Source organism: Danio rerio, chromosome 13 (genome assembly GCF_049306965.1).
Source record: "Danio rerio strain Tuebingen ecotype United States chromosome 13, GRCz12tu, whole genome shotgun sequence".
NCBI lineage: Eukaryota > Metazoa > Chordata > Actinopteri > Cypriniformes > Danionidae > Danio > Danio rerio.
The window spans coordinates 4,702,005-4,720,000 of record NC_133188.1 but is presented as its reverse complement, the minus strand read 5'-3'; the positions used below and the strand labels follow the sequence as shown (position 1 = coordinate 4,720,000).

The 17,996-nt window shown below is 40.1% G+C and overlaps 1 protein-coding gene across 1 annotated transcript in view; it reads left to right on the top strand.

Annotated features, from left to right (window-relative positions):
- mcu (mitochondrial calcium uniporter) overlaps window positions 1–17,996 on the top strand; it is a 121,680-nt gene that overhangs the window by 81,341 nt on the left and 22,343 nt on the right. The window contains 1 exon segment of the mRNA NM_001077325.1: window positions 17,280–17,340. Within this exon segment, the coding sequence (NP_001070793.1) occupies window positions 17,280–17,340 (61 nt within the window).

Here is a 17,996-nt window from a genome sequence, read left to right as displayed (position 1 = left end):
GACTCAAATCACTGATTAATAAAGTCATCTGGAATGGCAAAGAAAGCGTTCTTGCAGGACTCCCAGAGTTCATCAAGATTCTTTGGATTCATCTTCAATGCCTCCTCCTTCTTACCCCAGACATGCTTAATAATGTTTATGTCTGGTGACTGGGCTGGCCAATCCTGGAGCACCTTGACCTTCTTCGCTTTCAGGAACTTTAATGTGGAGGTTGAAGTATAAGGAGCGCTATCCTGCTGGAGAATTTGACCTCTCCTGTGGTTTGTAATGTAATGGGCAGCTCAAATGTCTTGATGCCTCAGGCTGTTGATGTTGCCATCTGCTCTGCAGATCTATCGCACGCCCCCATACTGAATGTAACCCCAAACCATAATTTTCCTTCACCAAACTTGACAGATTTCTGTGAGAACCTTGGGCCAATGTGGGTGGAAACCGGAGGAAACCCACGCGAACGCAGGGAGAACATGCAAACTCCACACAGAAACACCAACTGAGCCGAGGCTCGAACCAGCAACCTTCTTGTTGTGAGGCAACAGCACTACCTACTGCGCCACTTCTTCGCCCCCGTGCTATCATTTTCACGGTTTACTCTCATGAACATGAATATTTCTGACTTCCCGACTAGTTCTGTTAATTTAATGGACAAGTCATTACCTTACTGATCATTTTTTCACCACATCAATTTCTCCGTGGGTGTTAGCTCCCTCCAGCACTGATGGCTTCCGGGCTGTGTATTTTTTTTTTTATTGTGTTACATTTGTAATCATAGTTAAAAGAAACTACAAAATGGCGGTGCATTTTCTCTCGTCTGCTCCCATTAACTATTTTATCCTGTACTGTCCTAATCCTGTTATTTTAAAAGCAAATATGACTCCCATCCCGTGGTATTCCCACGGAAAAATCCCATGACCCTAACACAGACGTGCTTGCACAACACTGGAGTACATTACATGGGGTCGGCCGTTCATAGAAGTTCAAATATTTTAATGGTTCCGCAGGTTAAATCAGATCCAAATTTTTCACATACGGAGATGATCGGAACTCCACGCAGCTACTCTCCATTGGAAATTAATGACTTTCGGTCTGTCGTTTTTTTTGTGTACAGTGGAAAGGCGGCTCATAGGGCGAAAGTGCAGTGTGACCGTGGCTTTTCAGTTATAAAATCAGCATAGTAATCAGCTGAAGTAGGCCCTCAGTGAAAATGAGTTTCGACACCCATGATTTAAACAAAGCACACTTGAAGTGGTCTCCTAGAAAACGTCCATCTGAAAGAAACCATCAAATGCTAAAGAGCCGGAGTGAATGCATGAGTGTGTCCTGCATTATTAGCTCTTCATCTGTCTGCCTTTAGCTCTCCGTCTGCCTGAATGACATTGATTCTGCGGGTGCTGTGCTATCGACTGGCCCGCTGTTGAATATTTCAGTCACCGAAGGGAACGTGCTGCGAGGACGGGAGGGGGTTTTCTGGTTCCCCGTCTTCACTTCATCCCTGCTGCACATGACAATACTCTCTTTTCCAAGACGCACACTCACCGCCGCCATTCATTTAATCCAACACAAGCTGTTCTCTTGTAATAACCGGAGACGCGGCGTACATTCATTCCTCACAGTGCGGAACGATGAGAGTCGTGATGTGTATATTTGAGAGAATCCTCTGTTGCTTCACATTCAATTCGTACGCTGACAGATTGGATGAAACAATTTCTTTTGGCTGTGTCCCTGTGGAGTATGATTACCAGGACACCAAAGCTGCGTCCCAAATCGCATACTTATGCACTATTCTACGCCATTTTGTAGTATAAATAGTGTAAGTAGTGTGTTCACACTGAAAACTCTGAAAACATTAAGTGCACTTTAATTACCCGGATGATGCACTCATTCAGCCGCTAAAATGAAGTGTGTAATGATGGACACTTCACGCACTCAACGACTGCAGGTTTGCTGACGTAGCGGAAGGGGCGGAGCTATCAGGCGCACATGTTGGATAACTTTTATTTATTTTGGATGGTGAAAGCAAAATTCTCCTACAAGAGTGATTATAGCGCCTCCCGACGGTGAATGCGGTTGTACTCACGGCAGGTATTATTTGATAATTTGGTCGTTTATTTCACTGATTTGGCAACCGTCAAACGTCATCAGGGAAACAGTTTGAATTTCCGCTTAGTAAAAAAACATTAGTGTGCCATTTGGGACAACACTACATACATATACTATCCTGTTGAGTGTGTAAGTGCATAAGTACATGTAAAAGTGTATAGTGTGCCAATTGGGACGCAGCTCAATACTCTGATTTTAATATGATTAAGACAATACTCTGATGTAAACAACAATTTTATATGAACTTAATCCAGGGGTGTCCAAACTCGGTCCTGGAGGACCGGTGTCCTGCAGAGTTTAGCTCTAACTGGCCTCAACACACCTGAATGGAGATTTCTAGAAAGCCTAGTAAGAGCTTGATTGGCTAGCCCCTAAGTGTGTCTGATTGGGGTTGTTACTAAACTTTGCAGGACACCGGCCCTCGAGGACCGAGTTTGGGCACCACTGTCTTAATCTGATTAAAGTCATGATCGAACTAAACAGAAATTGAATTAGGACATGTGGAGTATTCCTGTTTTAGTTGCATTATTGAAGAGCAGTACAGACATGTAAACACCGCAATCAAACTATTCCCTTTTTGTAGTAGTGTTCACTACATTTTGCGACAGGACGCACACACAGCAGTTTGCCAACAAACAAATGAGAATGGCTGCGTTCCGAAATCGCCCACTACTATTTCAGTATCTATTGTCAGTTTATTAATGACAATTAGCATTTGTATAATATTATTATTATTAGCTGTATTATTTATTATATGCATATTTATATTTGTTTTAATAAAAATGAGTTTAGATTTGTCCATCTGTTGGGTTTTGGAGACGTCTGCATCACTATATGGGGCATAAGAACAGGATGTGTGTTCGGATACTCTGTATACTTCGTTGCCTTGAACCAGGCCCCCCCCAGTTTGCGTCTTTAATAAACTATGACAGTTTGCGTTTATTGAACAGTAAGAATGATTAATAAATCCATATCTAACACTCCCCTAAAAGTCACGTCTCTCTTTCAGTTTTGGGCTAAGGCACGTTTTGCACTCGCACACAAGCGTACCGCGCTAGAGCCTAAGTGAACCGCACTCTGGCACACCTCTTCCAACTGGGCCAGGGCCGCCAAGTGAACCGTGCCTGAGCCCGATTCAGAGCTCTCACACTGCTCAAACGATCTGGGAAACCTGGGCATGATTCGGATAGCATAGTTGCGAGTACGCCCTATCGAAGTGAAGAATAGGGTGGGGTGGGCTGGTGGTCGCGGTTGAAATTGAAGAATTGGGAAGGGTTGCTAGGGCGGACAAAAGTGAAGATCCAGGTTGGGTTTAGGTAGTCGTGGACGAAAGTGAAGAGTGGAGGGGTGGAGGTGGATTCTCTGCCCTGACTACTCTGCCTCCCTAGGTGGCCACCTAGGTCGCCTCTAATGATGCACCAGCCCCTGGTTCCATGACAAACACAAACTGTTGTTGTGTGAAATGCTGGAGGAATCTAGTGTAGAATGCTGATTGTTGTTGTGTGAAAGGCAAATCATTAGATCACTGATGTCCATGTGAACGTCGGAGTACACTCAAAAGACTTTTTGCTGCTTGTTCAAACTACATATTTAAAAAAAGTTGAAACAACACAATTCTTAAGTTTTAATCTTAATTGTTTGATGTTCAATCCACTTGTTGATATAAACGACTTAATCGATTTGTGTTAGGACAACATGAAGGAATTGTTTGGAAGCCAGCAGTTTTTACAGTGTTATAGTGGTACTAGTTCTGAAATATAACTGGTTCTTCATTCTCTGCATAGTCTTGCAACAGAGTGAATCTTTGTGTTATTCCCAGTGCTCAAGAGAGGACCTGATTGAAAACAGCGGTGGTGGTCTTTAGTGCTGACAAATCGTAAATCGCAAGTGTGTGGGTATAACTGTTCTAACTGCAGCATCTGATCACGGCACTAATCTAATCACTGTTTCGGCTTCAACTCACGCTGACTGTCTAATACAGGAGCATTATGAGGGTACACACACTGTGACACTGCTGGGTGTGTGTATTAGTTTAAGCTGAGTTATGGGGGACCAAATGTCACCGTCTAAAATAGCATTATACTCGAGTAAATGCTACATTTGAACTTGAATTTACTTCATAATATTTAGAAAGGTGGAGTTCTGTAAAATATGATTACGAGTCCATTCAGGGGCAACAAGATGGCTCAGTGGTTAACACTGTTGCCTCACAGCAAGAAGGTCACTGGTTCAAGTCTCAGCCGGGTCAGCTGGCATTTCTGTGTGGAGTTTGCGTGTTGGTATGGGTTTCCTCCGGGTTCTCCGGTGTGTGAATGTGATAGTTTAGAGTGTATGGGTGTTTCCCAGTACTGGGTTGCAGCTAAAAGGGCATCCGCTGTGTAAAACATATGCTGGATAAGTTGGTGGTTCATTCCAATGTAGTGAATAAAAAGACTAAGCCGAAGGGAAATGAATGAATGAATGAATGAATTTTTTCTTGCGATATATAATTGAATAGTGTTAATTAGCTTATTATATTTGTTCCGTATTTTGTTTCGTATTTAGTGGACAGGGCTGCCTGCAGCATTGCCTACATGGATCCCAATCTCTGTTAAAGTTAATCCTAGACTGACTGCTTAAGGCTGGAATGAAGTCAGCATTGTTGACAGCTGACTGGCACAGCTGTAGTAAGAAGGACAGAGCAGCACAGAGAAGATTGAATGTAAGAATGCATTGCAGTGCTAAAGAATAAAGATTACTGAGGCCTCTGTCAGAGAATTTCAATTCAATTCCAGTTGATGGAACAAGCCCTTTTACCATACATTTTTATAGCAATGTAGCTTTATAGCTTGTAAACTTAAACTTAAAATTGTACTTCATTTGCATAAAGTTGAAGGATTCTCACAGAATCCCACATCCGGTCACCATAGTCGCTGTTGTTTGAGTAGCCTACCCTAAACTCTAACACTAAATAACACCAGACTCTAAACCCTAAACCAGGGATCACCAAACTTGTTTCTGGAGGTCCGGTGTCCTGCAGATTTTAGCTCCAACCCTAATCAAACACCTGAACAAGCTAATCAAGGTGTTACTAGGTATACTTAAAACACCAAGGCAGGTTTGTTGAGGCAAGTTGGAGCTAAACCCTGCAGGGCACCGGACCTCCAGGAACAAGATTGGTGACCCCTGCCCTAAACCCTAAACTTTAACACTAAATTAGGCCGTACTCACACTAGGTACAGTTGCCTCGAACCGGGCTAAAGCACGCTTGTCCCCCCTCCCGTCTCCCCCGACGGCCCGCGCTCACACCACAAACGGGCTTCGGCACGCTTACGTCATCGCTGCTGCGCTGTTCAGTGAAAAGCACTCTCTCACTCAGCAGCACAGTGGAGATTTCTCTAGTTATATCGTTTCAGTCGTTTGATATGCCGTCAAATATTTTGCCAAACAGTCGTTAGAGATGCGGGGACACGCAGTCAGATATTTCGCCGAACAGATCCGCCACTTTTGGCGCTCATAAACAATCATAAAGCTCTCGTACTGCAGGAATGAGGAGGTCTGCTGAAGGCGTGCAGCTGTCGTGCAGTGAGGGGTTTGCGTCTTTGATAAACTACGGCAGTTTGCGTTCACTGAACAGTAGAATTATTAATAAATCCATATGAAACAGTCCCTTAAAAGTCACGTCTCGCTTTCAGTTTCGGGCTTTGGCGCGTTTTGCACTCACACACAAGCGTACCGCGCCAAAGCCCAAGTGAACAGGGCTCAGGCCCACCTCTTCCAACCGGGCCAGGGCCGGCCAAGTAAACCGTGTATGAGCCCGATTAAGCGCACTCACACTTCTCAAACGATCCGGGAAACGGGCCTGGGCACGGTACGGATGGCAAAGTGTGAGTAGGCCCTAACCCTAGACACTAAACCCTAAATGCTAACACTACATAACCCTAGACTCTAAACCCTAACACTAATTAATCCTAGACTCTAAACCCTAACACAAAATACCCTAGATACTTAATGCTAACACCAGATAACCCTAAACCTTAACACTAAATAACATCAAACCCTAAACCTTATATAAACCTCATAAGCGCCCCTGTAGGGGGAATTTCTGCTAAGACTTGACATATCTTAGCAGGATTGAACACCAGATGGATGGATGGATGGATGGATGGATGGATGGATAATTAAAAGACATCTCATGCACACTGAACCTGACATACAGCCATGTAAGTCTAGGCCAATCAGATCTAACCTTAATGCACACAAACTTAATCCTAGAGGGCTGTGTCCTGCACAGTTTAGCTCCAACACAAATCAAACACAACTGAACATGCTAATGAGTGTCTTCAAGACATCTATAAGCAGGTATGTTTGATTGGAATTGGAGCTAAACTGTGCAGGACACCGGCCCTCTAGGACCAAGTTTGCCCACCCCTGCCCTAAACCTTAAAAGCGAAAAATTAAATGCTAACACCAAATAACCCTAAAGCCTAACACTAAATAGCCCTAAACTCTAAACCCTAAACCTCTCCATTGAAATGAACGGCCGCTTGTCACTTTATGGATGCGCGTCATCCATAGTGTGAATGTGGCGTCAAATCAGTCTGTGTGTTTCAGAGACGAGCCTTTTAAATTTAAAACTAAAGCCAAACCGTGAACTGAAACTAACAGGATCTCATGTTCTACACAAGAAATAACAAGTCTTATTTTGGTCAAAGCGACCAAAGCATCTACTGAACTAGTTCTAAAGTAATAAAGCAAGCAGTATGATCTGCTGTAGACAGTAGATTTTTTTAAACTTGATGTGATCAGCTTGTTGTTGCGTGCACATGTTTCTACTTGACTTGAAATTTTTTTCAGCCGATGGATCTTGTTGTTATTTTCACTCTTATGCATTATGACTTATGTCGAGTTCAGACTGCGTGGTTTTAGTCCTGATTTTGACTTGACAACAGGTTTTGAGAAATTGCAGACAAATGCCTGAAATCACAGGCAAATCGCTGCTTGTTCTTGTGAGCAATAATCACACAGTGTGAACTATCGAAGATACGATCTGAGAAAATCGCCAATGAGTTGCCAACACGCATGAGATATTTGGTATGCAAAACATCTGGACCTGTCGGCGATTCAAAATCATGCATTGTGAAATGTGTTCTGAAGCATCCACTAGTATTAGTATCTGGAGGCCAGTAGAAGGTTGGGGGAGAACTTAGAAAGGCTTCTTTTTGGTCTATTTTGACCCAAGAAATGTAGGGAAAACTAGTGTAAATTTGGCTGGAGCACCCGTGTCATCTGAGCAAAACCACAACCGGATTGAAATAGAAAAGAAGTTGAGGAGAAATTGCTAATTCCCTTCAAAGGCCAGGAGAGCAAAATAGGTACATTTTACCCCACTAAAGGCTTCTTTATCATTTTGTAAAATAACAAAAGATAATACTACGTGACATCGAGTTGTTTCCATGTCAGTTTTTGCATGTGTGTGGTTGTGAGATGTAGTTCGTGGACCAAGACAAAGTTGTCAGCGATTCTTCCTATCTTAAAGTCATGCAGTGTAAACCCCCCTGTCGCCAATCCATCTTGCAGTGTAAACACAGCACCGACAGAATGCTACCCCAGATAGTCATGCAGTTGGAAAACATCCGTGACGAGACAACTTTGAAAATCGTGCAATCTAAAGGCTCGTGCACACCGGGACGTTTTTTGCTTGCGTTTTCCATTGACGTTTAAAGCCTCGTGACTTAATAAAGGGCGCCAATGTGCTCGTGCACACCAACATGCAAAACGGCAGGCGCAAAAGCGTCATTTTTAAAGAAACGCCTCATGCTCGTTTTTCTCCACCAATCAGATTGGTACTTTTGTTTACGTGCACGGAGCTGCTGAAGTTACAGTAAACAGCACTTGGAGGCGCTCAAGTGCAAGACTGTCAATGCGAGCGCACATTGAAGAAGATACTCAGAGGCGACATGAACGTGGAGCTGCTTATTGCTCCGTGAACAATAATCATTTCTTCATCGCTAGCTGGAGCTGCTGCTTGAACCATCCATGCTTGTTCGAATCGCCAATAACTTTAGCAACAAGCGTGTTGGTTTTCTCTCTTCTTCTGTGTTACAAGTGGGTTTCAGAAGCTTAAAGATGTGAAGAGCCATCTAACGTTAAGGAGTGATTTTTGCATACTCTTCTGCTCGACGGCAGTAAAAATCGCTTTGGTTTGAATCCGGAAAAAACGAGTTGAAAAACACTGACGATTACGCAAACGAAAAGCGTCCTGGTTTGTACAAGCCTTAACTCAGCATTAGATGAATAAATTGTTTTCCCTTACCCTTGTCTAGTCTTGTTATGTTTTTGATCATTGCTTTGTTTACCGTTTGTTGTTTTGCCGCCTGTCCTGACCAGTCGCCTGTTTGACTGTTCGTTGGATTACCCTCATGCTCCAGTTTGTCCCTGTTTTACCGTTGCCTGCCTGACTATTCTTTGTAAATAAACTGCACGTGGATCCTCACTTCTGTTGTTGGACTCCTATTTTTACATGTTGTAGTTAAGCTAACTCTTAAAGGAACACAATCTACACAAGCTTTACATGACTTAAAAAGGTTTTAAAACATTTATACCTGTCTAAAAGAAATACCACAACCATTGCATCATCCTTCAATCTCTTTGAATCCTGAAGTTGCCTCCAGCATGCAAAAACAACTCCAATATCGATTCAGGTTTTAGAATGGTTTTAATTTTGATTTATTTATAATTTTTTTGCAAAAACCCTTCAAAAAGACTGTCTTTGTTTCCATGGATACAAGGCCACTTGACTTTGCCTTTCAGAAAGGAGAAGGTCAGGTTGACCTAACCTAAGGTTCTACCCAAATATGAACACAGAGTGGGACATTGAGTAGCCCCTCCCCCTTTAAAAAAAATTACAGCTCTGTTGGCGAGAATGGTTGAGCTCAAGTGCATATAGCAATAGCCTCTTTAAAGGGGCGGGACATGTCAGATACTAGAGAGTATTTAATTGGTCAGAGGATTTGATGCAAACTTAGGATGTTTGTATCTTTTTAATGGCAATTTTGGAGCACTCTAGCCTATAGATATCCATAAGACTAATTTACTGATACTAACATCTAAAAAAAACATTATTTTGATTCACTTCGGCAATATGCAAGTACATAAATGAAACTTGAAATGAAAAATGAAATCATAGAAAGCACACTCATGCTCACCCTCATGTTTCATTCTGCAGCTCTAAACATGTTTGGTCATAATGTTTTACGTATGGTAAAGGATAAATTATTTGACACTTAAAATTAAAAAGATTAAGAAATTTCACCTTGTATGCTAGGTCAGTGCTAGCTGCTAGCTTCTAGCTCTTCTCCAGAAGATTGTTACAGCTTGGAAATATTGATTTCTGACTGCCTGTTAAAAATCCTGTTCTCCTTGACTCCCAGATATGGGTAAATTACATCACTTACTGAAGCATATTCATGTGCAGATCGAGAGAATCAGAGGCTCCATGAACTGTTTTGTGTTCATTTGACACTTCACTTTACTGTATGTGTGTTGGGGAAAACTAATGACTGTTGTTCTAGTGTAATGCCCCTGACACCTCTCCACATTTCCAGCCGTAATAATGAAAGCCGACATCACCCTCTGTGGAGGGATTGGCTTGTTATCTCTTCATTACTAATTAATGACAGTCCCCATCTGAAATCTGCATTGAAGCAGCTGTCAGAGAACTGCGGGCGACCTCCAGTCTCTTTTCCCCTCGGGTCTGACCTGTTCACTCATTAAACTCCTCACACCTCTGCGCTGTCTGTCAGCAGAGTCATTTACCATGTTTGGACTGCGCTCATCATTGTGTGTCTGATTGACAGTGCCATTGTATTTGGGCATTTAGTGGTGTTTAATCGGCATCTTACAGTCAAAGTGATGGTTGGCACTTCAAATCATGCAGACCAGTGACTTCTAATTGACACTGTAGTGATACACACTTTAAATAGACCTTCAATACTTCATCAGGACATCAGTTTGAACTCTAATAAATTAGACTTAAGACTATTGTTTATTATCAGAAATATGTTTTGTTGTAAAGGTTTCAAGTATCTTCACATTCTGATAGAATTAAAATGTTAACTACTAGGTTAAGTGATCGAAATGTATTTATTTGTATTCTGGGTAAAGTCAATGACCTAAAAATGTTTCTAAAAACACAATATTTGGGTAGAACCTTAGGTTAGGTCAACCTGTCTGGCAGGCAACAGTAAAATGCACACAAACTGGAGCCTGTGGGTAATCTAAGGGGAATAGTCAAACACAGGCGAATGGACAGGTGGCAAAACAACATAAATGGTAAACAAGGCAATGGTCAAAGTCAAAAACATGACAAGACTAGACAAGGTACCACTTTGTAATGTTCATGTGAAAACAAGACTCAGCCATGTGTGTGAGAATGAGTTCTGCATTTATAGTCCATATAATCAGTCTTCATGAGTGACAAACGTGTGCAAGTAATCAGGGGTGATCCGAAACTGATGTGTGAGGTGCCTGATGGGAAATGTAGTTTGTTATGGCATATGTGTAGTTCTTTAGCAATCTGCCAATTATGGATTGCTGGTGATCGTAACATAGTGACAAAGCTGCTTTTTCCCAATTGCCCAATAGTCCTGTCAGCATGGAAGTTAAATTCTAAACTGCAGTGCTGATAACGGAACTCTATATGAAAATGAATGTAATACAAATGCGTCAGCTGTTGCTTTGTAAGTGAACTTTAAACAGCGAAATGGACAACGACAATATACTTGTTATTAAGACTCCTTTCTTCTGATAGTGCTCTTCCGCTTAGTCAGCTATGAAGAAACTGCCAGTAAAACCCAGGTATAAAGTTTTCACACAGATGAATGACTCATGATGTAGTGTTGTGTTATGTTATGGCTTTGGAAAACAGTTAGCTTGTGGGAGGGATGTGCGTTTTCAATGCTATCCGGCTAATGTAAGCATTTTTCCAGATCTCCTACTGCATCTTTAATACCACATGATTTCCAAAAACTTTATGTATGTACATAATATTTAAATGAACTGTTCACACAAAAATGGTCATAATTTACCTACTTTTGTTGTGTTGTCTTTTTTTATTTTTTATAAAGTAAAATTCGTTGTGTACATTTTGTTGCACAGTTCAGGAGACAAATTCACTAGATGGCGCTGTCTACATTTTTGTGAATTATGAAATTCGTTACTTATTGTATGCTTAAACATTACAGATACACATCCTTTTTGTACAAGTCTACAAGAAGGTGGGACTTGTACAGATCACCTAGTGGACTACTTACCTAAACACAACCAATAGTGCTTTCAAAAACGTAAAAGTGCCCTGCAGCTACATTGTTTTACCTTGATTTTACATTGCTTTCATTTGGTTTTTGGAAGCGTGCTTAACCAGACTCGAACCAGAGAACTCTGCATCACAAGTACAACACGGCACTAAGTGACCAGACAAAACTGACCATAGTAGAAATATTGTACTTAAGGAAATAGATATGAGGCAAATGCATTTGATTGTTTTGTTTTATTTATTTAGCGTTAAAAGAACTGCACTAAAATAAGCCTTCGTTCATCAGTAATATGTCTGTAAATATCATTAATGTGAAAAGAAACAAAAGTTGTTGGCATCATACTGCCCTGTAATAAATTTTTTTTAACCAAAAAATTGCAGACAAACACATATTGTATTATACATATAAGTATTATATCTGTATTCATTAAGGGTGTCACGATCCTCCAAATCCTCGATTCGATTACATTTTTGATTCAAAAGTCACGATTCGATTTTCGATTATGAATAATTAATTAATTAATGACCAATTAATTATTTATTTGTAGCCTACCGTTTAAACTACCTGACCTGCATGGTCTTTGTTTTACCCATAAACAAATCATACAGTAAATGAATAAAGGTAAGATACACACATAATTACCACCTGTCAATCACTTTTTCTGCGGGACTCGTGAATAGGCAGTGATCTGTGTCGTTATAATGGCGTCGGTAAAAAAAGACGCACAACCAACAGGAACCAGCCAACAGTATCTGAGGTGTTCGCTAAAATCACTAAGTACAAGTGAGTGAAAGATTGAAGCAGTCTACTGATCCTCTTGACTGCCTGAACGCGCTGTCTCGAGCCCAGGGATGTGTGTGTGCGTCTGTGTCTGTGTGTGTGTGTCAGAGGTAGAGAGGAAGGAGGGCTGCTCAGAAATGCTACACGCCACTGTGGATGTCAAATCGTTGTCATTCTAAAATGCCATTTAAAAACAAAGACAGTTTAAACAGGGCCTGAGTGTGTACTTTTCGCGAGCGGATTTGCAACGGGGGCGGGCGGAGGATCACGATGTCGGTGTTGTCTATCGGACGAACCCTAATACGTACATAGCAGAGCTTGCAAAACTGTGTTGTTTTTTTTTGTCGACAACATGAACGTTGTCAACATAACTCACTGGAAATCCAAAATGCCTACACACCGGCGACTTCATTGAAAGAGGAGAGGATTTAAGCTCTGTCGACGGGTCTCCTGCTTCTGCAGTTTAACAAGCACTTCTACAAGCCTGTTTTTTCCCGCTTGGCAAGCCAAGCTGACGTGACATGGGGGCGTGGCAGCGTCAACGATTCTATTTTTTGATTCGATAATCGAAATTGAGCATAAATTTCGATCCATTTCGATTAAAAATCGAAATCGTGACACCCCTAGTATTGATGTAAGTATTTGCAGCCTCACAAAAATGCATGCTGAAGCACGTAATTCCAATGAGCCCAATTATCATATGGCTAAAGGATGAGGAAATTCAGTCAAGCTACTGCTTGATTCCAAGAGTTACTCTTAGTCCGGGATCTCAAGAAGTCTAATGATGACATGCTGGGATTTTCTATAAACTCGCAAGTTGTAACATCATAACTAGGCTAAGTTGTAACTTGTAAGCGTCTGCATCTGACATCTGCTCCTTTGTGCTTCATCTAAGCATGTAGGTCACAGTGTTACAGTAGACTGAATCATTTGCTTACATTGGGAATGAAAGGAGATGTTAAGAGCAAGTGTTTTTAGAGGAAATACACCTGGAGCAACTACCGTAAGTGCTCCAGGACAAACTGATAGGTCATAACTTGCTTCCCACTTAGTCCTTGTGCGAACCAACAACCGTCCCATTACGAGACCTGAGCTTTGACTGCTGCTCCAATGACTCGATGCTAGTAAGTCTGCTCTGTGTGTAAATGCCGTGGAGTGTTTTGGAGTGCCGTCAGGTTAGTGGGGCAGTGTGTGCGTGTAGGTGGAGAGCCAGTGCGTAGATATGTGATGCGTAGGTGCAAATATCCAGAGATCTATTTCAGGAGGACATGGAACAGCTTCGAAAGCATTGCTGAGTCTGAATCAAAACTATTCGCCTTGACTCCCAAGTCTTGTTAAGGCAAGTCATTTAACTCGGCGGCCATCTTTGAAACACCTCTCGGGAAGTACGCTTGGACTTGGGCATGAGGAAACCTCGATCTCTCCAAAATTGTTTGCAAACCCTGCTGAAAAAAAACAGCTTAAACCAGCCTAAGATGGTTGGCTGGTTTAAGCTGGTCGACCAGCCTGGTTTTAAAGGGGTTTTGGACATTTCCAGACTGGTTTCTAATCATTTCCAGCCTGGTTTTAGCTGGTCAGGCTGGAAAATGTCCAGCTAAAACCAGCCTGGTTTAAGCTGGACAAAGCTGGTTTTGGCTGGGCTCCAAGCCTGGCTAGGCTGATCAAGCTGGTTTTAGCTGGTCATTACCCAGCCTGACCAGCTAAGACCAGGCTGGAAATGATTAGAAACCAGCCTGGAAATGGCCAAAACTCCTCTAAAACTAGCCTGGTCGACCAGCTAAAACCAGCCAACCAGGCTTTTTCAGTAGGGAAGCTCACGATTATTTACGTTTCATATTAGGGATGATCAATAAAACTAAACAATGGTCTCTTTAGTTTAATTTCTAAATGTTTGAATCACACAAGAAACTCAAGTCTTGTCCGAGCCCCTCCCCTGAAGAATCTTCAGTCTGTATCGATCAATGAATGGCTCCTGTACTTGGAGGCAGGGCTTCATCTGCCATACTGACCGTTACACTTTTCCTCATTCAAAACTACACGAGTAACATGTCTTATGTATTCTATAGTCCTTGACACTAGTCGGACTCCAGGTGCATGCTGAAATGACCACTCGGCAAACCGTTTGTGCTCATAAGCATTGTGTAGTGCATATATCTCCTGAATTTCTGTCATCTTAATATAGAAACTGCATTCAGTTTGGTCACAACTCCATTTCTCTCTGCCTTCTATTTCTATATTTGTCTCGAGCCTTGTGGTGATTGTCCTCTCTAGAGGCACAGTGGAAATCGTGATGTATTTTCCCTGGATTCAAAACATGTGGTTCCCTTCTGGCTGCCTTTCACTTCAGAAACACCCAGCTGCTGGTTCCCGAAAGATGGATGTTTTTTTAGGCTTTAAGGTTGTTGCACACTGAATCTGAAATATACATATATACATTTTAGTGAACTATTTATTCTCTCATGTTTTGACTATTGTTGCTGTTTACTTCATTGTGGAGTATGAACCTACGTCACCCTTGTCCATTATTGGATCTATTCCTAGTCTGTGTTGAAAATAAATACACAAAGTACTTAAGAGTTATTAACTTCGCATTCTCATGATTCAGTGGTTCTTGCGTTTTGAGGACTAAACATTTTGATCTGCGATCTCAGCTCGGTCTTAGCCTGCTGTCAGGCAAGCCTGAACAAATGGGGTATGCCACAACTATTTAAACAGATTTGACTGTGCAAGTGAAATGTTTGTGTTGCTGTCCTGCTGAAAGGCTCATGCAACCCTGAACTAAATTTTCTGAGATTTCAACAGATTTGTGTGTGTTGAACATCAATTAAGACAACATTAGCATCTGTTAGTTTTAATTGTAGGGAATAACTTGCACATTTCGAGCTTTTTCCTTTATTTTCATCTTGAAAGCCAGTGTTGGGCAAGCTACTTGAAAAATGTAATGAGCTAAGCTATTAGCTACTCTTCTTCAAATGTAGCTTAACTACACTTAAAGCTATCTTTTTTGAAATGTAACGAGCCAAGCTAAAAGCTACTTGGCAAAAGTAGCTAAACTACATCTTAGCTATTTTTGTAATTTTCATTTTTAAATCAAAGCTACTCAAATCCAAGTCAATCATATCTTAGTGATCATAAAACTGTCATAAGGCAGAATAGTTCAGTTCAATTATTTATTGTAAATAATAAGCTGTACTAAACAGAAACATTATAGTATACACAGCACAGTATATATATATATGTGTGTGTGTGTGTGTGTGTGTGTGTGTGTGTGTGTGTGTGTGTGTGTGTGTGTGTGTGTGTGTGTGTGTGTGTGTGTGTGTGTGTGTGTGTGTTTGTGTGTGTTTGTGTGTGTGTTAAACAGAGCAAGGGAATTTTCACAGTATGTCTGATAATATTTTTTCTTATGGGAAAAAGTCTTACTTATTCTTATTAAAAGTCTTGTTTTACTTCGGCTAGAATAAAAACAGTTATTAATTTTGATAAAAACATTTTTGGGACAAAACTATTAGCCCCTTTAAGCTAATTTTTTTCCCGATAGTCTACAGAACGAACCATCGTTATACAATAACTTGCCTAATTACCCTAACCTGCCTAGTTCACCTAACTAACCCAGTTGAGCCTTTAAATGTCACTTTAAGCTATATAAAAGTGTCTTGTAAAATATTATTTACTGTCATTATGGCAAAGATAAAATAAATCAGTTATTAGAAATAAGTTATTGAAACTTTTCTACTTAGAAATGTGCTGAAGCAATCTTCCCTCCATTAAACAGAAATTAGGGAAAAAAATAAACTGGCGCTAATAATTCAGGGGGGCTAATAATTCTGACTTCAACTGTGTGTGTGTGTGTGTGTGTGTGTGTGTGTGTATATATATATATATATATATATATATATATATATATATATATATATATATATATATATATATATATATATATATATATATATATATATATATATATACACACACACACACACACACAATTAAAATGTATATAGATATTTACAACTCTCCATTAATGAATTACACTACAAAATGTAGTATCATTATTAACTATCCTGAACTAATAGTAATTACCATAGCATAGTTTAGCCTTTACTCCTCTCCCTCAGTCATCTTTCAATCAAGCAATTTTCTCATATCAACCCAATGATTGTTTGGCGACATCAACATCTGAGTGGATTCTTGAACACTGGCCATTGTGTTCACATGCTTAATAGATATGACAGTGATTGGCTATAATGATCATCGGTTTACAAGACACTTGAGTCTTTGAAATTCACGTCTATCAGCTGATCCGTCAGCGGATTAAAGTTGCATTCAAACCCTGATAGACACGACTTTCAAACACTCCAGTCAGACTTTTTTGTCACTTTAAAGTAGATATGTGTGTGTCGTGTAGAAATATGCGGTGTTGTCGTTGAGTATCGCAATAACAATATTTCATACAATATCACATTTCCCTAGAAAAATGCTGTTTTTATTACATATGTTTTTAAGTCTTTTATTTGTTTATTGATATTTCAATTAATAGTTTAAATGTATTTTTCAGATCTATGTAAATGTAATTGTATGTAATTCAGACTAAAAGATGTTTATGTTTAGTCTTTAAATCACTATCAGTAAAGAACTCTCGGTTCCCACCATCAGTGTTTATGGGTTTAGCTTTGGGCCGTTCCAGCCAATAGCAGAACAGCAGCTACTTGTGAGGACTCATCTGATTGGTCAAGTTTAGATATAAACAACCAATACATAAATAAATGTAATTTGCGATAACAATACTTTCACAATATATTGTGCAGCCCTAGTATAATATAAAATCTTGCGTTTCCTCACTTGTTACCTCTGATGTTTTGTCAGAGTCAGTATTGATGCCTGTCACTGACAGATGCCTGTGCTTGTCTCCCTTTTCTCTCCTGTCTTTGCTCTGTCACACACACTACACTTTCTCCTTACAGCTTTCATCACCCATTTTAGTCACTTTTTTATTATAATTTTTTTTTTTTTGTAATTCCCAGGTAGATTTAACCTGAAAGAAGAGCTGTTTAATGACTTTTTAATAAAATTGAATATCAAATGACCTCTCCTTTTGTTTTATTATAGGGCTGGAAGGGCTCCCCCTCATGGCAGGTTCAAAGACTATTGTGTTCACCTGCTGCAGAAGGTGAGTCTTCATGATTTGTTTATTTAAACACATGCAAATACTTGCAAGGTTTTTGCATCACTGGAATGGTTTACAAACTAGAGCTTTGCTGTGACCCTGTCTACTTATAGACTTCAGAGACATGTTTTCATTTCAGTTTTCTCCGAAGGCATTTCAGAGAATTTTTTTTTTAATATAGAGTTCAAAGCCTTGAACCAAACCAACAATATTGAACATTTACACAACAAATACTATTGGATTTAAAGTAAATATCTTTAAATCCTGAAGAGAAGATGCCATTAAGATCATAAATGTAAAGTACTTTAGTTATATCTGATGTTTGTGTAATCAAATGTAATTTAGTCTGGGTTTTTATATCATTTATGTGATAATGTTAGTTTATACTACTTTAATAAATGGCCTAATAATAATTATTAGTAGTGGTGTAAAGTAACAAATTACAAATACTCAAACTATTGTAATTGAGTAGTTTTTCTCAGGAATTGTAAATTACCGAGTAGTTTTAATAATGTGTACTTTTACTTTCCCCCTTTTTTGTTTGCTGTACATTTTTAGTGCGATATTGGTACTTTTACTCCACGACTTTCCTTCAACCTGCAGTCACTACTTAATTTTTTTCTTGTCTATGGGGATTAGAAAAATCAGTCCTGGGAGTC